Consider the following 22949-nt stretch of genomic DNA (forward strand, 5'->3'; position numbering starts at 1 on the left):
AGCAGAACAATCACCGACAAAGGGCAGGATACAAATACTGCACAGGACATCATACAAAGGAAAAGAAGGGTTGTCCAGCGTAGGGAAGGCAGTGTTTTAACTATAAGAAGCTGAATCCTTTTGCACACAAGTGTTTGGCTAGAAAGAAACAAAACAAGCCTATACAGATGGCCACTGAAGAGATATCAGCTGGAGAGTCTGATGAAGCACTATACATGATACAACAGGTTGGTTCCTTCAAGTCCATAGGTGATAAATAGTTTGTGACAGTTAGAATGATGACCGCAGAAGGAGAACATCAAGTGAACAAGAATTGTCAGATATGCACTGGTGCGTCATGCAATATCGTGATCTTCACCGATCTGCGCGAAGTGGGTCGACATGGCGATCCAAAAATGAAGCCCTTGAAAGTAAGGTTAAGGCTATACGATGAAGCGATATTCAGACCGAGAGGACAAATTAGTCTGAGAGCCCAAAGCAATGGCAAGAATGAAGAATTGGGGTTCCAGATCATAGATGGTACGCAACAGCCACTTATCTCAGTCTAAAGCTTGGACTAGTAACCCTAAACATGCCAACAGAGATTTACAAGTGTCACAACACATAAAACCATACACTGCTGAACTGATCCTAGAAGAATACAAATATGTGTTTACAGGGTTTGGATGTCTACCTGGAGAATATCATCTCAATGTAGATAAGAGTGTAAGACCAAATCAGAATCTGCCGAGAAGAGTTCCAGCTGCCCTCACATCAAGGCTAAAAAACAAGATAGAAGAAAGAGCTGGAAAAGAGGGGGCAAAAAAGGGACAACTCCTTCAGACTGGATTAGCAGCATGACAGTGGTGAAACAACTTGGAAAGCTGTGAGTATGCTTAGACCCAAAGGATCTAATTAAAGCACTGAAGCAATCTCACTACCCCATGCCAATCATCGAAGGAATTTTGCCACAACTTGCAAAGGCAAAGATCTTTATCACCCTAGTTGCGAAGAAGCAGCAGCTTTCTAAATACATTCTGGACGCTGTTTGGGAGATACAGATGGCTGGACATGCCACTGGGCATTTCCACGGCTCTGGGAGAATATCAACACAGACAGCATGAGGTAGTTAGTGAACTTCCCGAAGTGGAAGCCATAGTGAATGATTTAAGGATGTGCAGACACAAGGGAAGAAGCCAAGGTGACTATGATCAGAATTTAATACGACTGCTTGCCAGATGAACAAGAAAAAATTGCAATTGAGGATACCTGAAGTCAAGTACATAGCTCATGTACTGACAGCAAAAGGCCTTCACCTGGATGCTGACAAGATGAGAGCTGTAGCAGGAATGCAGCAGCCAACAGGTGTGAAAGCAATGCAACTCTTTGTTGGATTTGTGAACTATTTAGCAAGATGTTTGCTTAATTTGTTGTTGGATGTGAACCATTACGCAAGCTCACTGCCAAGGATGTTCAGTAGTATTGGAGCACAGAACACGAAGCAGTGTTCACTAAAATCAAACAATTAGTGACAACAATGCCAGTGCTGAAGTACTATGATGTCAATGATGAAGCTACCTCACAGTGTGATGCCAGCGAGACAGATCTTGGCACAACCCTAATGTAGCAAGGACAACCAGTCACATTTGCACACAGGGCATTAATGCAAACTGAACGACACTATGCTCAGATCGAGAAGGAGTGCCTGGCTATTGTTTCTGCTTGTGAGCACTTTCATCAATACCTGCTTGGGAGAGACAAATAACAGTGGAGTCTGACCACAAGCCACTTCAAAGCATTTTTCTCAAACCGCTACTATCTGCTCCTAAACATCTGCCAAGAATGTTACGTCCAGCGATATCATCTGGACGTGACATACAAGCAAGGGAAACAGATGTACATCGCTGACATGCAGTCGAAAGCAGCACTTCCCATGAAGAAAGTTGAGGATGCTACAATAGGATGTGAAATCTTTCAGATTCAACATGAAGCAGCAGCTCAACATGCTTGGAAGTCATCAACCTAGCAGAGACATTGAATCTGACAGACAGGTGCAGTGCTCAAATCAAGCGAACTACCGAACAAGATGCAACTCTCCAAGTGCTGCAAGAAGTAGTGATGAAAGGATGACCTGAGAGCATCAAGGACACACCTGTGGTCACAAGAGCATATTGGACATACCAAGATGAATTGACAGCATGGTATCTTGTACAAAGGGAATAGAGTCATCATCCCTAAGAAGATGAGGAGAGATGCTGAAGCGCATCCATGCATGCTATCAAGGAAATGAATTGAGTCTGAGGAAGGCAATAGAAGTACTCTGCTGGTCAAACATGAGTAACGAAATTAAAGACCACATCGGCCAGTAAGGTGCTTGTAATGCATACCAAGCTAAACAAACTAGAGAGGCGTTGATGACGCATGACATTCCAGACAGACCATGGATGAAACTGGGAGTAGGCCTCTTCATAACAGCAAGAACTGATTATCTTGTCACTGCAGACTACTATTCTGACTACTGGGAGGTAGACCAGCTGACTTCAACGACGACAAGAGAGATTAGTAGAAAGCTTGAAAACACACTTCAGTTGTTATGGCCTTCAAGACATTGTGATGAGTGACAATGGCCTTCAGTTCACGAGTGAAGAATTCAGCTGCTTCACAAAGGATTAGGAAATTCAACACTATACGTCATCTCCCCACTATCCCCTGTTGAATGGAAAGGCTGAGGCAGCAGTGAAAATCGCCAAAGGTATCATCAAGAAATCAAGCAGAACTAGCACAGATGCATACAAAGCAATCCTCGAGTGGAGAAACACATTAATTGAAGGCATGGAAAGTAGTCCAGTCCAAAGACTAATGTCACACCGCACTTAAACTACTCTTCCAATAGTAAAAAAAGCTACTGAAACCAGAAGTAGTAACAGGCGTGAGTGAAAAAATCAAAGTAAAACAGCAGAAAGCCAAATATAATTTTGACAAGACTGCCAAACCATTACCAGAGTTGATCACAGGATACAAGCCTCCAATGCTCTCAACAGGAGTCAGCCCATGTGGCAACTTGGGACATGTGTAGAGCAGTTGTCACTTTGATCGTATGTGGTGGAAGTGAACAACCAAATATACTGGCGCAACTGCAGTCATATATGAACAACTAGAGAAGCTGTGCCTTCACTGCAGAGCGGCCGATCAGGAAGATGGGATCTCATCAGCTGAACAGAGTACAAAATGGCCATCACACCCAGAGGTCCACCAGTCTCCAAAATGGAAATGGAACAATAACAGTTACCATGGCAATGGGTGCCACGGGAATGACACTCCCTGGAGAGGGAACACCAGCCAGACGAACAGCCAGTGATGACGCACACGCGCACCATTAAAGAGGCCTGCATGATTTAATGACTATGCAATGCTGGTGCAGGGACTGATGAGAATAATAAACAATTTGTTCATGTATGAGAACAGTTATGGTATAGTAGGTAGCTTGGGTAACTGACAGTTACATATGGTAGTGCATGCAAATTTGTTTTGTGTTCGTAATGAAAAGGGAGATGTTTGGGTTCTGAAGTGCACTCATTATGACATGTCCTATTTGGTTTGTCGTAGTCATGTGACAATGTCATGAGGGACTCCCTGCAGGCAGCCAATTTATATTCAGTTCAATAAAGACATTACATTAGAAAGACTGTAGTCTTTGAGCTTCTGACACTATTCATCCTTGAATGAATCACCTGAAAGAGGAATAACTTTCAATTGAAGTGCTAAATATAAATTAATGTTTGTTCTGAAGATGTTTGGTTCAACTCTATACACATTTATACCAGTAAAATCAAAAATATTTAACACTAACAAGCTATTGATTCATGTTCCATTTATAATGACCTTACCCAGTTATGATGATTTCAGGATATGTTTGTGCACCCAAATTCCATGTTCCACCACCGATTGGCCATTCCTAGGAAAATACAAAAGGCTGAAATCATTAGGCTGGTTACAAAGGAAAGCTTTCATTTTTAACAACACACAGTAATTGCTTACCTGTTTTGTGCAGCTACCAGATAAATAGAATGTCAAAGGTGAACCATTAACTTTGATAGTCTAAATCTATTCGGGAAACCTGAACTTAGACTAATTCTGACCATCTCTTCTTCAAATGACCCATTCCTTTAAAAATAAATAGCATACAGAGGAATATTTCTGAATTACTTTCCAGATCAGCAATTACATTTTATAGGTTACAACTAACATCCATGCTGAGCTGGATATAAGCTGAGCGAGGAGAATCAAAACGTGTTTACGTCTGACTCAGCTAATTTGAATTTTGGATCCCTCAAAAATAAATAATAATTTCCAGACACCATCTAGAAGGAAGTGCTTTCCCTACCTATTCATGTGAATGCCATCTAGAGTGACACACTAAAAATTGTCCTTAGCATAGACCAAAGAATGAACACTTCATAATCTGCATAGCTCAGCACTTCTATAACTAGTAAAACTTAAAAAGGACCCTGTAAATGATAGATATTTTAAACTAATTATTTACATTAGTCTTCACATACAAAAAACAGAACACAAATTCTAAACTAGTTAAACTAGTTCAAGAACTTAGAATCTATATAAAGATAAGGAAGTTATGAAAGAACTGAAGGAATTGAAGAGTCTACTGTTAATTACATGCTATTACAAGAACAATTTACACTTGTAAAGCACCTTTAAATTATAAAGCTTTCCAATGCATTTTACAATAGCCTTAAAAGGCAGGGGACACTTTGGTGGAGGAGAGTTTGAAAGTAATCGAAGGATTGGACGATAGCTGGGTTTTGAGAAGGTTTATTAAGGGAGAGAATCATAGATCCATCGTCTGGTTATGAATAGGTTCAGCACATTGAGCTTGTGCCAGCTCTCTGCAATTTAGTAAATCCCACTGCCCGGCCTTCTGCCCATAGCCCTGCAAATATATATATATATATATATATATATTCCCTCAAGGTGCTTATACAATTTCCTTTGAAAGCCACACTTGAAGGTATTTCCCTTTTGGGCAGTGTATTCCAGATTGTAACCACTTGGTGTGTTAAAAAGCTTTTCCTCTTGTTTACTTTGGTTCATTTGCCAATCAGTTTAAATCTGTGTCCTCTGGTTCTTGATCGTTTTGCCAACAGTAACAGTTTCTCTCTATCTAATCTGGTAGAGTAGAAAAGTGGAGGGATTTAGGATGAGTGCCAGAGATTAAGAGGGTAGAATATTTTGATGAAGAAGATGCCATGAGATTAAGGTCTTTGAATGAAAGGGGAGAGGAATGGTCCAGAGAAAATGCCCGAAGGAGGATAAGGAGCCAGTTGACTAAGGGGAATGGATAAGATGAGTTGGGCTCTGTTAGAGTTTGTTGGTTGCTGTGTTTTCTACATTACAAAAGTGACTATAATACACGAAGGCGTAGTGGTATTGTCGCTGGACTAATAATCCAGATACCCAGGGTAATGTTCTGGGGACTTGGGTTTGAATCACACCATGGCAGATGGTGGAAATTGAATTCAATAAAAATCTGAAATTAAAAGTCGATTGTTGTAAAAACACATCTGGTTCACTAATGCCCTTTAGGGAAGGAAATCTGTCATCCTACATGTGACTCTTAAAAAGCCTAGCAAGCCACTCAGCTGTAACAAACCACTACAAAGATACAAAAAAGGAATGAAATCAGACAGAACACCCGGAAACAACAACGGCAATCGCAGCCCTGTTGACCTTGCAAACCCTCCTTACTAACATCTGGGGGCTAGTGCCGAAATTGGCAGAACTGTCTCACAGTCTAGTCAAGCAACAGCCTGACGTAGTCATCCTCACAGAATCATACCTTACAGAAAATGTCCCTGACACTACCATTGCCATCCCTGGGTATGTCCTGTCCGACCGGCAAGACAGGCCCAACAGAGGTGGTGCCACTGTGGTATACAGTCAGGAAGGAGTTGCCCCAGGAGTCCTCAGCATCAACTCCGGATCTCATGAAGTCTCAAGGCATCAGGTCAAACATGGGCAAGAAAACATCCTGCTGATTACCACGTACCGCACTCACTCAGCTGATGAATCAGTGCTCCTCCACATTGAACATCACTTGGAGGAAGCACTGAGGGTGGCAGGGGCGTAGAATGTACTCTGGGTGAGGGACTTCAGTGTCTATCACTAAGAGTGGCTCGGTAGCACCACTATTGACCGAACTGGTCGAGTTCTAAAGGACATAGCTGCTAGACTGGATCTGCAGCAGGTGGTGAGGGAACCAACAAGAGGGAAAAACATACTTGACTTCATCCTCATCAACCTGGCTGCCGCAGGTGCATCTGTCCATGACAGTGTCGATAGGAGTGACCACTACACAGTCTTTGTGGAGACGAAATCCCGCCTTCACATTGAGGATACCCTCCATTCTGTTGTGTGGCACTGCCGTCATGCTAAATGGGATAGATTTCGAACAGATCCAGCAACTCAAGACTGGGCATCCATGAGGCACTGTGGGCCATCAGCAGCAGCAGAATTGTACTCAAACACAATCTGTAACCTCATGGCCCAGCATATCCCCCACTCTACCATTACCATCAAGCCAGGGGATCAACCCTGGTTCAAAGAAGAGTGCAGGGGGGCATGCCAGGAGCAGCACCAGGCATACCTAAAAATGAGGGTCAACCTGGTGAAGCTATAAAACAAGACTACTTGTGTGTCAAACAGCATAAGCAGCAAATGATAGAGCTAAGTGATCCCACAACCAATGGATCAGATCTAAGCTGATGAATGTTGATGGACAATTAAACAACTCACTGGAGAAGTTGGCTTCACAAATATCCCCATCCCCAATGATGGAGGAGCCCAGCACAGCAGTGCAAAAGATAAGGCTGAAGCATTCATAACAATCTTCAGTTAGAACTGCCAAGTGGATGATCCATCTCAGCCTCCTCCAAAGATCCCCAGCATCACAGATGTCAGTCTTCAGCCAAGTCGATTATCTCCATGTAATATCAATAAACAGCTGAAGGCACTAGATAGTGCAAAGGTTATGGGCCCTGACAATATTCCGGCAATAGTACTGAAGGCTTGTGCTCCAGAAATTGCCACCTCCCTCACCAAGCTGTTTCAGTACAGCTACAACGCTGGCATCTACCCAGCTACATGGAAAATTGCCCTGGTATGTCCTAACCACAAAAAGCAGGACAAATTCAACCCAACCAATCAGTCTACTCTTCATCATCAGTAGAGTAATGGAAAAGGTCATGAACAGTGCTATCAAGTGGCACTTGCTTAGCAATAACCTGCTCACCGATGCTCAGCTTGGGCTCCATCAGGGCCACTCAGCTCCTGACCTCATTACAGCCTTAGTTCAAACATGGACAAAAGAGCTGAACTCCCGAGGTGAGGTGAGAGTGACTGCCCTTGAAATCAAGGCAGCATTTAACTGAGTGTGGCTTCAAGGAGCCAATGGGAAATTAGGGGGAAAACTCTCCGCTGGTTGGAGTCATACCTAGCACAAAGGAAAGTGGTTGTGGTTGTTAGAAGTCAGTCATCTCAGCTCCGGGACATCACAGCAGGAGTTCCTCAGGGTTGTGTCCTCGGTCCAACCATCTTCAGCTGCTTCATCAATGACCTTCCTTCTATCATAAGATCAGAAGTGGGGATGTTCAATGATGATTGCACAATGCTCAGCACCATTCACGACTCCCACTGAAGCAGTCCATGTCCAAATGCAGCAAGATCTGGACAATATCCAGGCTTGGGCTGACAAGTGGCAAGTCACATTCGCGCCACACAAGTGTCAGGCAATGACCATCTCCAACAAGAGACAATCCAACCATTGCTTCTTGATGTTCAATGGCATTATCATCATTAAATCCCCCATTATCAACATCCTGGAGGTTACCATTGACCAGAAACTGAACTGGACTAGACATATAAATACTATGGCTACAAGAGCAGGTCAGAGGCTAGGAATCGTGCGACGAGGAACTCACATCCTGAATCCCCAAAGCCTGTCCACCATCAACAAGGCACAAGTCAGCAATGTGATGGAATACTCCATCACTGTCGCTGGGTGAAAATCCTGGAACTCCCTTCATAACAGCACTGTGGGTTTACCTACACCACATGGACTGCAGCGGTTCAAGAAGGCACCACCACCTTCTCAAGGGCAACTAGGGATGGGCAATAAATGCTGGCCCAGCCAGCGAAGCCCACATCCCGTGAATGAATAAAAAACAGGGACATTATTATGTCCCCTGAACAAAACCTGATATTTCTCACCGACATACTAGACAAGTATTCATGGCATCAGGTATTAAGGATTAGAGAAAAAAAGGAATTATCTTAAAGTTGCATAGACAATGCACTAATCTTATTTGTCAAAGATAAAAAAAAATGCTAAAAGATGTGGTTGATGAAGAGTGTACGAGATTAATAGAATAGACTAGTGAGAATTGCAAAATCCATAAAAAGTATCGAAGGATGCCACCACAACCTATTGCAAGCCTTCATTGGCACATTACTTTAATGAGGTAGTTGCCATGGATCTAAAGGAATGGGACAAGGCAGATATATTTGCAGTCCACATTTTCTAAACTTGGTAACCAAATTTAGTCTCTTTACAATCATACTTAGAAAGGACAAAAGGTTTATTACAGGTAAAATCATGGAAAAATGGATAGGGATCAGACTTGGGGCATCAGAGAAGTTTCTGACAGATAACAGAGGGGAATTTGCCAATGACAAGTTAAGAGACATTTGTGAAAAGTGAATATAATGGTCATGTATATATTGCAGTCAAATTTCCTTTCAGCAATGGATTCTGTGAAAGGAATTGTAGTAATTGATGAAAAGCTGCATTAAACTTTAGCTGATCGACCAGACTGCAAGTTGACAACTGCCCTGGCATGGGCGATTCATGTAAAAGATTCATTCCAGATGGCTGGCAGATATAGTCCCTCTCAATCAATCTATGGGTGAAGTCCCAAATTGTCTTCTGTGCTATACGATAGTACTCTTGCTCTAGAAAGTACTACAATTGGTGCATTTTTTAATGCACATTTGAATGCTTTCATCAAGACTGAGGTCTCAAATTCAGAGCCCACCAAAGCCTTGTATAAGATCATCCAAGACAGAATTTAATTTGGGAGATTTGATGCATTATAAGACTATGGAAAGGCCCTGATAAGGTAACGGTCATGGTGGTAAGACAATGCTCATCAAACATGGCAATCAAACTGTTAAGGTTCATTCTGCATGATTAATAAAAATTAATTTCAAAATCTCAGGCTCTGAACAGCTGATCAAAACAAAGCATTTTGTACCACAAGAATATTGTAGTTCAAGAGTGGCAATATGAGTGATCATGGCACACAGGGCAGAATTATTACATCCAAAAGCCAATTACCCAGAGTGGTTACTTGGGTGACATATATTCCAGAGGGGTCTAATGAATGGAGGGATGCAACATTTTTAGGATGTGTAGAAAAGCTAAAGGCAAGTTTAAATATTGGTTGGGTATTCAGGATAATGGTCAAGAAGAGGTCCATGGATTGGCAGAAGGGGGTGAAAGAGTTTTGAGTAAGAAAGCACAGTGCAAGTGCTGATAGCGGGTTCGGAATTGATTTTTGCATCAGAAGACAATTACCAGGGAATGACATTCCGGTTAGTGCAAGAGGGAAATCTCACAGCTGTAGTTCCGACAAATATGAAAGTGCAAATTGAGGTGCCATAGCTTGAATACATTATACAGTGAAATAAAGGCCACAGAATAGTCTTGGAACAGAATTAAATACAGAAGTCCTCACAAAGTTTTGGTGGCTGCCAAAAAACTTAAGGATAAACTAATAAGGGGTCAAAACAAAGGGCAGAATTTTCTGCTTGTCGGGTGGGCAGGCACAACCCAATCTCCGGCGGGCAGGGCAACGATCCCTGCCAGCGAAGTGGGCTGCACTGCCATTTTATGTGGGCGGGCCAATTAAGGCCCGCCCAGCTTGATGTCCAGTGGGAAGCGCTATGTGCTTCCAGTGCGGGTGGGGGGAGGGGGAAAGAGCACACATCTCCCTGAGGCTAAGTGCAGCCTCAGGGATATCGCTGCCACTTTGAAAACTATTTAAAATAGAAAAGAAAATTCCCCAACATGTTCCCCTCATGGGACATGTTCATAATTTACAGAATAACTTTAATAAATTTTTTTTAAAACCCTGCATGAAACCTCATCCCACCGCTGGATGAGGTTTCATGTTTTCTCTATTTGCTGCCGGGGCTCCTGGCCTGCCCACCGACCTTAGTTGTTTAAATGATCCTGTCAATGGCCTCAATTGGCCATTGACAGGTTAGCGGGCTCGCAGCTGATTTTGCTGTGCCCCCACCTTCCTGAAAATTTAAATGGGGCGGGATGACATCGAGGGTTCCGCCCGACGTCATCCCACGTCATTTTATGCATCGGCAAATGGGCCCCGTCCCCTGCACGCTGATGGCAAAATTCTACCCAAAGAATATGAGATAGTTGCAGAGAGATTGGAGTTTATTCTGAGACACCAGCTAACGGGCAACCAACTTTGTCACAAAGATGGATTTGTGCTGAAAAAGACCTTGCAGGTGGGACTTGTATTAGATTTATGCATCAAAAAGACATGCTAAGAAATCTAACAGAAATCATTATTTTGTAGTGTCACAGGTTTTTCCCTGAAGTCTGTCAACAGCTTTCTTATTCCTCTTAATGTTCAAATAGCACAATATTATATGAAACTAAAAAGCATGCTGGTATCTTGAACTAAAAGGGACAACACTTCATAATGTGAAGACATAGTCTTTAGTGTTCATCATTAAATGTCTACGTTTTTATTTAACAAGACCCTTGGCAAATATTTAACAACTAAAATACCTCTGCCAGCAGTAGAATAATCTCAATACACCAATATAAACAAGAATAAAGTGCAGTCCGTTACCTTTGTGCTATATCCCTGCTTTTTTTGTTGTTTAGCTCCCACGGAATAAAGTGCAGGTATCAAATCAGGAGGGCAATCAGCAAAATACTCAGAGCACGTCACTGGAGACTCATGCACATCCATTGGATATGGGTTCTCAAAGATAGGAAAGCTGACCAGGAAAATCAAAGACAGTAATAAATTTTTCAAAAATAAAGACAACTTCATGCTCAGACAATCAAGCCAAAACTATAATTTATAGTAAATAGAAACCAAGGGGGGAATTTAATACCAGAATCAGAGGGAAAGTGGGGTTTAGTATCCCTGTTGCCTTCCTGACTCTTCCCCCACCCCCACCAGATTGAGTCGGGGACAGGGAAGGATACTTAAGTGCCTCATCCTGCCACAGGGAAGGAAAGGGGTTGGTAGGGGCTCTTCATTGGACAACCTGCGGCCCCAATTTTAAGACTAACCCCTGACCTCCACAACAACCCTACCCCTTGCCAGGGCCTGGCTGAGCAAACCCACTTTCATTCCAGGGCCTCCTCCATCCTCGCTGGTCCAAGCCTGCAGCATTCCCAGTGGTGGCCACCGCTCATGTTGGCACTGCTGGGACTGAAGAGCTGCTGACCCTCTTGGAGGTGGGATCTCTGCCCTTAAAGGGCGAGTGCCCCGAGGGCAGGCAGTTAACAGTATGAGTTCCACTGGCCTTCTGAAAATGGCTGCGGAGTTCTTGCCCCCGGCTTTACAGCCGTGGATGAGACCACCACTGTGGCCATTAAATTCAGCCCTAATTCAGAGCTACAACGCTGGGACTCTATTCTTTTTCAGCTGGATGCACATTTTCAGTGACCACACGGGTGAGCAGAGGAAGCTTCTGCTTGAAACAAATGAAGACTTAAATGGAAATGACACAAATGCCTTCCACGTATTTTTTTTTTGTCTTTACATTCAGGATGCATGCCAGTTTCCATGAGTTCCCACATAAGTTAGACATTTTAGGTCAAAGATCTTTAACTGGCCAGGTTTTAAAAGGCAAATATCTTAAAATTAGGTAGGGCCCTTCCTAAACTAATTTAAATATCCTTACGTCCATGCCCATAAGGAAGAGGGCCTGTTGTGCCTTTCAAAATCTGGCATAGTAGGAATCAGACTTTGGGATGTAGTACTCAATTTTGAAATAGGTGTCTCTACAGTCGCAGCCCCACCTGTGGTGTGAAACCTCACAAAATTTACCTTAGGAATTAACAATTTCCTCAGAGCTGCACCTGCTCCACTGCTCTAAACTTGACATGTAAATGGGATATCTTCTGTACTTCCTGCCAAGCTGTAGCAGCAGAGTGGGTGCAGATCTTAGGAAATTCCCAACCCACATCCTTTCATAATACAAAATCACTTTCAAAACAGCTTTGTGAATCTGATATTTTACTTGCCTACTATTAACCACCAGTTTTAGGTGCAGTAGTTTTACCAATGAGAAAAGAAAAGCAACATTCAGAAACATGGCTACTGCTAGTTGGACTTAGGAAAGCAACCTAAGAAAACTGAGAAAACTAAGAATTTTTACTTCCAAACTTTGAAACCTACCAACCAGGATTGCAAATGTTTGTCAAACAAAATGATCACATTTTTCTGAGCAACAATGTTACAATTATGAGGTTTCGAAGATTGTTATGTATTGGGACTTGGTCTTAAAGGTAAACTGAAGGAATCATGTGACCTGTTCTGAAGTTTGCCTAACATTGAGCCTAAGTGGTTTGATTGATAGTAATTAAAGAAAGCCCAGAGTGTTTTTCTGGGAAAAAGATGCAAGTTGCTTAGGCTTGGAAACAATGGCAACAGCCTGTATGCTAACAGTGGATAAATCGTGAGCCTCCAAAGTCCCAGAAAAGTGTCAAGAATGTCATATTGAAAACATTTGAGCTTTAAATTGTCCATTTAGTTTCAACATAAAAGAATGTTGGGCTCTCAAGGATAGCTAATTAGCATTTCTATCTAGATACAAAGCCCATGTGATTCACATTGATATGGGGAAGGATGCAGAGGAGGCCATTGTAAAGATCAGGTTACAGGCTTCCCCTGAATATCCCCGACAGCTGGAGGGAGAGTTTCAGGGAAAAGAAAATTTCACCGCGAATGACAGTTCTAAGATTGCAAGTTACCAGGCTGGGAAAAGAAAACAGGAATAAATTCCAGGAGCTAAGAATTTCTTTGTATTGATTCTGGGAAAATTGAATGACTATGTAAAAGGACAGTGTAAAGTATACCTGAGATGTGTGTTTTTTCGATTGGGCTAAAAATAAGGGGGAATTGTGTTCTGTGCTTTAAAAATATATGTTGCCTACAAATATAGAATTTAGTCAATAGTGCTTTTAACCTGCTGTTATAGTAAACGTTTTAAACATGAAATCTTGATGTGTCATTCTTTCAGCTATTAACCAGAAGTTCAATTTTCTTTTTAAAAGTTATCGGTCTCTAAGGGGATTGTAACAACTAGCTCTTATCAATCACTGTTTTCACTGGTAAAATTACCTTTAGTTGGCATTCTTAAGCTGTTCTACTTATTCTGTTATAGCTTGTTTCAAAAGTTGCAATGCAAATATTTTGATCTTTCTACCTCTCTGATCAGTATTTAAGTAAGAGTTTTTGATAATTCATTGGGCTGTAACTTCTAAGCTCCCCAGCATTGGATTTGGTTGGCGGGGCGGGGGGGGTACGCCAAAGATGCACTAGGGAATCTCTCTCAGTAGTTCCCAGGTAAGGGTTTGCATGGCAATTGCCCAGAAGTGCAAACTTCCTCTGGACAATTGCCCTGTGTTGGGAACCATCTGAAAATGTGATTTAACTCGCAAACTTTGGATGGTTCCGCCAGGGTTACACCAATAGTTACCCAGAAAATGTTAGAAGAATTAAAACCTCATCTAACTACTATTGTAAACACCCAGACCGACCCCCACAGAACTCCCTCCACACCCCCAACCACCCCCACAAGGATTCCACCCCCGTGCAGGCCTGACCCGACCCCTGCTGACCTCTGACACGCCTCCGACCTCCAGTCCCCCCAACCCCCCACCTTCCCACCATCTGACCTCCCCACTCCCCTGACTTCCGACCTCCCAACCACCAACACTTCCACACCCAACACCTCTAACTCCAACCTCCCACCCCCCCACACTCAACCCCCCAACCTCTGAGCGCCCCACACCTACTTCTGATACTCCCACACCCCTGTCCTCCCCACCTGAATCTCCGACATCCGACACCCCTGCCACTTGACCTCTGACCTCCCCACCCCCCACTTGAACTCCCAACATCCAACTCCCACAACTCCCACCTCGACATCTGACCCCCCGACCCTCTGAACTTCCCACCCTCTGAAGCGCACCCCCCACCGCCCCCCAACCACACTCCCAAATCCTATCCACTTACCTTAGACACTTACTTTCACCCTGGCCTGTTCAATTTCACTGGGCCCTTTAAACTTACCTGCTTTATGGCAGCTCGTGCAGTAAAAGAAGTAGCATGGCCTCCTTGAATCCACTGGAGCTGCACCTCACTGGGGTCTGTGAGAGCCTTTCGATGCAGGCTCCAAACAGCTCCAGCGATCAGAAGTGTCAGCATCATTTTCAAAGGCAGGTAAGCATGTATTTATTCCTTCTATTTCCTGCGGGCCATCTCTTTCTGATGTTAGTCGGAAGTTATGGCCTCTTATTATTGTTTGAGTGTTTTAAGCTAAAATTCAGACTTAGTCATGTTTGCTAGTTTATTGCTATTTTAACCGTGAAAGAAGAAGAAAACGTGTTGTGAAATTTCCACAAAACATCCTTGCTCTCATTTCTCATCTTTTCAGTCCTTCCAAAAACAAAGAATCTTTTATGCAATTCATGGTAATAACTGATTTTCCACATAAAAAAACACTTTAAACATTTGCAAAAAAAAAGTCAAGCTAGATGACATTCTATCTGCATAAATACACTTACTTGCTTTGCGTAAGATCAACAGCAATCAAATCTTTTTCAAGGAGCACAATCACTGCATAAGGTTCCTGGAATTCTGTAAAGCATAATTAAACAGAAACTAATTATATAGTACCAGTACAGTAGGTTCCATATAATGGAACTGAATTGCATGTCTAATGTACAACTTCTCCACTGTTTAAAGCTACTCATTTATTATGCTGATAGAAGGGACAAATGGTAAAAAATCCTGGATTTATGTAGGATGGATATCTCTGCTTAATTTATTAAATTTATATGCAAACAGTAAATCAAAATTAAACCAACTAATTAAATGCTCCTCTTAATTGTGAGAGCACTAATAATTTTTCTTTACACTTTCATGGGACATGGGTGTCATCTGTTGCCCATCCCTAATTGCCTTTGATTGCATTTGCTAGGCCATTTCAAAGGACAGTTAAGGGTCAACTACATTGCTGTAGGTCTGGAGTCACAGGTAAGGAAGACCAGGTAAGGATGGCAGCTTTCCTGCCCTATGGGCTTTTACAACAATCAATGATTACCAATACTGAGATCAGCCTATATATTCCCAATTTATTAACTAATTTAAGTTCCACCAGCTGTCGTGGTGGAATTTGAACCCGTGTCCCCAGAGCATTAGCCTGGGCCTCTGGATCACTTGTCCAGTTACATTACCATTATGCTACCGCCTCCCCTATGACTATGAAAGCTACAGTCAGTATGTTTTGTCCACATTTTATTTATTTCTAGCACAATACTGTAAACCCAGTATTGAATGTAGAGTGATGCAAGTTAACTGCTCTACTACTTCCATTCCCTGCTCCATCTATGTTTTGCATTATTTTGAACAGTAGCAGATTGCGATGGTAAAATTGACTGAAATTCCATGTTTAAACACTGATTGCAATTTGGAAATAATTTGTTTCAGGAATTACCCTTCTCAAGGTCAATTAAGGGTGGGCAATAAATGCTGGTCTTCCCAGCCCACATCCCGTGAACAAATAAAAAGAACTAGGCAAATAAAAAGAGGTAAACATTTGTGAACTGGAGAGTATAAGTGCAAGAAAATTCAAACCAAGCACGAAAATGCCGATCACTAACTGTAAATTATTATTATCCAAGTCTTTTTTATGGGCCAGTGACATTTCCATAAACATGGAAATGTGTGTTAGAACTTTTTCCTGAATGATCTTAAGACAGATAAGGAAAAGATTATTTGAATGGAGGGCAGGGTGGTGCGGTTTGGACGGAGGGGGAAACAATATAGTAACTTTGGTTTGAAGTCAAATTTGGCCCTAAATTTCCTGAATACTTATTCTAAGACAAGAGTAACTATGGTGTATTATTGATTTAAACCACAAAAGAGTGCGCAAGTTTAGGCATAAGGAGCTTACATCCATTTTTATACCATTCTTGAATTTGCTTAATTTTATGTCATTTCAGAGAAACCTCCCCTGAAACCTTCTGCTGCCCATTAACATAGTTCCACCCCCAAGCAAAGGATCAGAAATCACAGGTTTCCTATATTTATGCCAGTTCTGAACATTCTTAAATGTACACCAAAATTCTAAGTGCAGGAAGACCCAAAGTCATTTTTGGCTATTTTCTAAGCCATTTTAAAATTATTTGTCACAGAGACCTGCACTGTATCTTTCATATCCTTGAGTACATTTTTGTGGCATCTGGATGAGTTATACTAAAAAATGAAATGCTTTCATGATTGCATTTACTGAAGCATGCTGGGCAAGAGTTTCTCCCAGATTGCACTATTTTCCTCAATGCAGTTTGCCTGAAATCAGCCTAATCAGCGCAAAAGATTGAGAAATTTCAGGCACATATTACATCCCTCACAAAAAGACTTGCTGCGACCTTTTATGCTGGTCAAAAAAAAATTGTACTGGAAGCCAGCCATGCCCCCAGATTGAATCACCATGGCAAGTTTCCAGTAATTACATTCATTTAGGAGCCTTTAAGGAGGATCTTCAAATTAAGCTGCTTGTTTTGAACACTAAAACACTAATTGCACATTTTTAAAACTTTTAAATATTTTTAAACTATTGTTCACCAAAATAATTAGCAAATGGTTCAGTATCGTTTTTTAAAGTCATTTTTAGTTTTTTCAAATTGGGATACTTACTGGTGTGCTAGACAATGATTAATAAGTTAATTTATGATCAACCTATTTAATTGATAATAATACTGCACCAGGTTTCCATTTGAACTATATTAAGGAACATTTTTAACTTAATTTGTTTATTAAAAATTGTGTTCTGAAATGATTGCGTTGATTCATGGGAGATTTTATGTACTGTAATACGCAAATGAGTTAGAGCAGAAAATTGGGGGGAGAAAGCATTTCTTAAAATGAGCAGACCTGGATTGCCAATTATACCTAAAGTCTCTCTTGGTCACTGTGCTTAATATGCACGAAGAATGGTTCAATGGCTTCAAACTTCTAATTTTTACACATAAAAGGAGAATGGAATAATTATACACTTTGCTTGGACCCTGATTATTTACATTGATCTTATGTTGATTTCTATGTTCCAGTATATGCTAATGACATTCACAGTAAATTTTGGCAAAAGCGACTGATGCCAAGATCAGCATATACTTCAGCATATATTTTGGTGTTATTTGTCGGTTATGCCATTTGAACAAATTCTGGGCCAATATTAATTTAAGCCTAATGACACATTCCATTTAAGGAGGTAGGTAAAACATGAACAGTTCACCCATTCTTATTACCATTTGGATATGGTGTTTCACAAAGAGCTAGGAAGTCCACAATTGGATAATCCATTTCTAGAACTGTAAAGGATTTGCCATGCATAATTGTCAGGCTGGGTCTTCTGCACGCTTTATCATAGGAAAGTCCTCCAGAAAAAATTATAAATGGTTCACTGGAAGATGAAAATCATAGTTAGAATACAATTTACATTTAATCTAGACATCACATTTTGCAAAATGACCTTGAACTGCTGGCTACTTCTAAACTATAACCTGAAACTGACAAATGTTTCTTAAAAGTTATCTGACCAAGCATCAATTAAAACTAGCATCATGTCAATCTCAGTTTACTTGCAGCAATTAAACCTTTAGGCATTAAAGGAACAAAATTGCTAAAACATAGGGCTGCATTTTCACCCTGGAGGCAGGTAATGGGAGTCAGGGAAATTCCCGACTCGGCTCACCTGCCTTGGAAGAATGTGCCAGGAAAAACAGGAATTTCATTGTGGCGGGCGAATGTAGGATGCAGTCAGGCCAGCCGTTCCAGAAAAGAGTTTGGAAGTAGCTGCAGGACTAACGGGTGCTCAGGTGGGCTGCTAAAATGCCTGCCTCGGTGCTGTGGGACTCGTTCCAGTCATAATGAAGAAAATAAAAGGCCCTCTGGCCCTCACCCCTCACCTTCCCACACACTCCCCATGCCCTATCCATGCCATCACTTGACCCTCACCCACCCTCCATGGCCCCTCATGCCCCCATGCTAAGGTATTCCCCCTCATGTCCCCTTACCAAGCTATAGTACCACCATGCCCATTCATCCACTATATGCTGTATAGAACCAATGAAACCCAACAGTGATGGTAGGATGTGTAAAAAAAAAGCTTTTAAAAAGTCATTAATTCATAATATTGCTTTTACTACAGCCCAATAAAAGTGTGAATGATCCAGGCCCTTTAAGGTGTCAATAGCTGAAACAGCAAGCACTTGAAATCTCTTTATCTCATGTAAATAAGCATTGTGCAATTGACAGAAGAGATCAGAGAACCAGAGCTGTCAATCAAACAATGTTTTTCTTGGGGCACAGGTGTTTCAGTACTTTAATGGATGACTTGGTTTTCAGCCAAGAATACATAATGAGACTTAGCCCTGGGGTGACATGAACCACAATGTTTTGAAAAAATGACCCACCTCCATGAAAATTGCAGAGGACTAGACTGTGCCTATCCCTGCAATTGAGCTGGCTAGGTTGGGGAAGCAGGGTGTGGGCTTGTGACCTGAACCAGTCCACACCCTTAAAAGCCACTCCTGAAAATTGTAATCCCTTGGAATGAGGTCAGGAATTCGGGAATTGCTGTTTTCCACGAGTCTCCCTAACTTCATGAAAATCCAGCCCACAGAATAATACATTATGCATTACATGGCATAATACTTTGGTCATGATAAAATGGTCTGGTACCTCTTGCCGCCTAGAGGATTGGTCCCCTGATATAGAAAGGGCCCAATTTTAATTTCCATCAACAGGAATGAAAATTGGTCTGTTTCTATAAGGTGTAGTCCATTCACACTGAACATTTGTAGCTAAACATCTACCCCTTATTTCATCCAGTTTAGTGTAAGTAACAGCAGCAGACACTTGGTGAAGGTGAGACTGTCATCCCAGGTGCACACAGCATTGAAGAGGCCCATGTGCACATGGTGTGGTGGGTGGGGGGGAGCATGGTGCCACTGCACAACACCTTGTCCGAAAGCATTCCAAGCACTGGGTGGATGGAAAGTCGCAGTACTGCAGATCCTTCAAAACCTCCAAGGCTAAGTCTCATTAATTCCTCCTGTGTCTCACACAGGTGCCAGTAGTCTCAGGTCACCCGTCCCTCTGAGGAATCACTCAGACGGAAGCAGGAGGAAGAGAAGATAACTTAGAATGCATTATCACAGCAGACAAGTGCGCTATCCACCAGCATAGATACTAGCATCTTGTGAGTCCATGCATGCGTGTAGAAACAAAGGCACTTGGTGAGGAGCACAACACCAGTATGAAGGAGGAAGTGTCTGAGGCAGAGGTATCTGTGGACAGTTACCCTCAGAAAGGGGAAGGACAGTCATAGTGATGTTCTGCTGGGCAGTGAGGAAAGGCCTCAGGAGACCTTGTTTGGGGCTTGGCAATTGGAGAACCAACAGTGGAAATGTGACCATCTATCAGAGTTCTCTGACGCTGTATGGGCTCATGGACTTTGAGTGGAGAAGTCCATGGAACAGATAAGCTCAATCATGTCTTGGGACCTTGAGCGCATGAGTTCCTTCCATGAAAGAGTGGCCAACCGCATGGATAGCCATATGCAGCAACACCTGGGGTGCATGCAAGGACAGCGTAATGCCCTGCACAGGAAGCAGGGTGCTTAATTTAGCCTAGATCGGTCAGTTCATAACCTGAGCACTGATGTCCATGGATGCGTTAAATGCTGAGAAACCTGGACAGGACATTTGCATGGTTGGCCCAATGGTGGCTGGCGGGATGCCAGGTTTGCTCCAGCAGCCCAATCCCTCAGACCAATGGGAATGCCTACCAAAGGCTGAAGATATGCTAGGGAAGAATGAGGGCCCCACACTGCTCGCAGTATCCTCTTCATTCTGGCCCTTCTGACAGAGGATGCATATGTGTGCCAAGTCCTGGTGATGATGATTGCCTCTACTGAGATGCAGCATTCCCAGGAGAGGCCCCAAAGGGGCCCCTCCAAGATGAGGATAGCTGCCACAGTCTTCACAGCCACAAAGCCACAGATGTAAGCATGTGATGTTCACTTCCTCTGAGGCAACAAAGGGAGCGCAACATAGGAATTCTGAAATGTGCATGGCACTGCATTGGGTAATCACTAAGTGGGTCACTGTGGTGTGCTGTGGATATTGCATGCAAGTATTATGTTCGACTCAATGTAAATAAATTCACTCTGTTACAAAGGGACGCGTTGTCTTTGACTTTGAACTAAACAGCAGTAACAGCATGTAAACAAAACAATGGCTTCTCACCAGTGACAGTGGAGAATGTAGGCAATAGTCCATCTCTGTGAGGATAAGATTGTACATGCTGGATGCATGATTGTCTTTCCTGTGCCAGCATATGCTTTTTGCATTCACAGCCATGTGGTTAGTTTTGCAAGCTTCAGAGTTCATCCGCCGAACCTTTGGATCAGATTGTGGGAACAGAGCATTGTAGCAAATCCAATTGTCCCTGGAGTCTGGGAGGCTCCATCAGTGACGTATCTGCTGTAGCCTTCAGCCTTGGCACAGATGGCATCTGTGACCATCAGGGTGCAGCAGACTGCGAAATGTCGCAGAGGTCCATGCCTCAGCCCTGAAATGATCCAGAGGCAAAGAAATTTAAGGCCACAGTTACATAGACAGTTACTGGTAGGACTTGGCTATGAGTGGAATGAGGTATAAGTTCCTAAAAGACGAGGGCACAGATGTCCCTGAAGAATCGCAGTCTCTTTCAGCAATGCCTTTCTGACATGTCCAGGTGGTTTCACCTGTTCCAGGAGGTCCTGCGTTCTGGGTAGTCTCGCCTTCTCCTCTGTGGCTCTGGCTCTGCAGCTGTGTGCACCTGATGCCTGATGCCAAGGAACCCTTCACTGCTGAGCCCGCTACCGCTGTAATGCTTCGACTTTCTCTATGTAATTGAGCAAGTCCCATTTCCAGGTGCACCTTGCCTGCTGCCCAGGTGATGTCCAAGCAGCCTGGTCCAATGCTCCAGTGCTCAGGCAATGCCAGTTGTGTTCCCAGGCCCTGCAGGGGTAGGGACTTCAACCCTATCTCTCCACTCTCATTTGATGAACTCCTGCAACTTTTCAGTGCATGCAGTGAGACCCTTTAGCCAGTTCAAACAATTCCAATAAAGTTTAAATACATTCCTTGCCTGCTACTTGATTCTATCACTGCTCATGGCTCCACTCACCAGGTGTCATTGCTGAGGGCTCCCAATTACTGGCCACTTCCAGCACTGCAGAAAATGGCAGGAGGCAGAAATTTCAGCTGCCACCGCTCGGTGGTCATTTTGTTTGCCATCCCACCTCCATTCTTTTCCAATTTGGGATGGGAAAATTCTTTTATCAGCTTCTCTATTTTCCTCTTAACTGAATTTCCTGATTTTATTTCCCTTAGGCTGCCCACATGTTTGCTTGCCTCTCCCAAAAGATTGCATTTCCTGCAGGGATGTGGGGTTTATGGTAACAAGTTAATTGGACCAACTGATCTTTCATCTAGTCAGCTGAAAATAATGCTTCCAGTAAATTAATAAAAAATGTTTTACTGTTTACCTATAAATTGTGTTTTATATCTTCAAATGTCTTTATTAGTACTTCTGCTTAGAAACGTCAGCCTCTTTGTAAAGCTCAGGGTTCGGGTTGATATTCTTCTTGTAGTTATCATTGAATATAGCTGAAGACTACATCTATGCATCTACACTCTTCCACTATCCCGTGCACTCCATAATTTATAGCCCACACTCCTGCCATCCATACAACAAAAGGATATTCATATTAATATTCATATTGATCCCTCTAACTTCGCCAACAAAACATTCATTTGCTTATTCTGTGCGCACACCCACCCGATCACCATCATCACCACAGTGTTCCAGTCTTTAATGTTTCTTAAAGCTGTAATTCCACTTGGCTATGCTGTACCATGTTTTCAACCCTAATCTGATGCTCCTTCTAGATGCTAGCTGAAAACCAGGTTGTGCAAGAAGTGGTTGGCTGAAAACTTTGAGAATCAGCTTCTTGGAAATGTGCTGGTTCTGGTCTTAGGTCAGTTCTGTTCTTGGATGAACTTGTTGCAGTTTGCGTTACTGTTTTTGCTGCATGGGCATCCTGATGGGCTTTCTTTCAGTTAGAATTTCAGTCATCTAGCAGGCTGGCCAAAGGCCTTGCAAGTACTGCTATCATGAGAAATAGCAACACCTCATAAGCGAAGCCCTCTGATGCCACAGGTGCTGGATCCCAATTTTGGTCAACTACTAATCTGTGGATAGGGCTAACTTAGAAGTTCCAATCAAATAATAGAAGCCAAAACTATGCTTGCCAGAATTCCAGCACTAGTAGCTTGAAGACATCAGGCCAAATCTTCCAAGGAGTGTCAATCACTGTTGAATTGCCAGTCTGCTCTTATTTATTTATGTAGCACTGGAGCTCCGCACTTTTGGTCTGGTTGTCTGAAGCGGGCTTCCTCAGAAATGTGGAGCATACCTGCTCTGGAAGCCCTTCCTTATAGTGCAGGATTGTTGGAGGAAGCCAAGCCAAGCCCTTTTTATGGCACTAGCTGTTGTGTCTTGGTAAGTATT

General features: G+C 42.6%; 1 protein-coding gene across 1 annotated transcript in view; it reads right to left on the reverse strand.

Moving 5' to 3' along the window:
* The window catches only part of stxbp5l (syntaxin binding protein 5L), a 598592-nt gene that overhangs the window by 242661 nt on the left and 332982 nt on the right, over positions 1-22949 (reverse strand). Inside the window, exons 11-14 of the mRNA XM_041210884.1 lie at positions 17636-17790; positions 14891-14963; positions 10932-11082; positions 3867-3934 (exon numbers count right to left, since the gene is read on the reverse strand). Of these exons, the coding sequence (XP_041066818.1) occupies positions 3867-3934; positions 10932-11082; positions 14891-14963; positions 17636-17790 (447 nt within the window). The remainder of the gene's footprint in view (positions 1-3866; positions 3935-10931; positions 11083-14890; positions 14964-17635; positions 17791-22949) is intronic.

This window comes from Carcharodon carcharias, chromosome 18 (genome assembly GCF_017639515.1).
Source record: "Carcharodon carcharias isolate sCarCar2 chromosome 18, sCarCar2.pri, whole genome shotgun sequence".
Lineage (NCBI taxonomy): Eukaryota > Metazoa > Chordata > Chondrichthyes > Lamniformes > Lamnidae > Carcharodon > Carcharodon carcharias.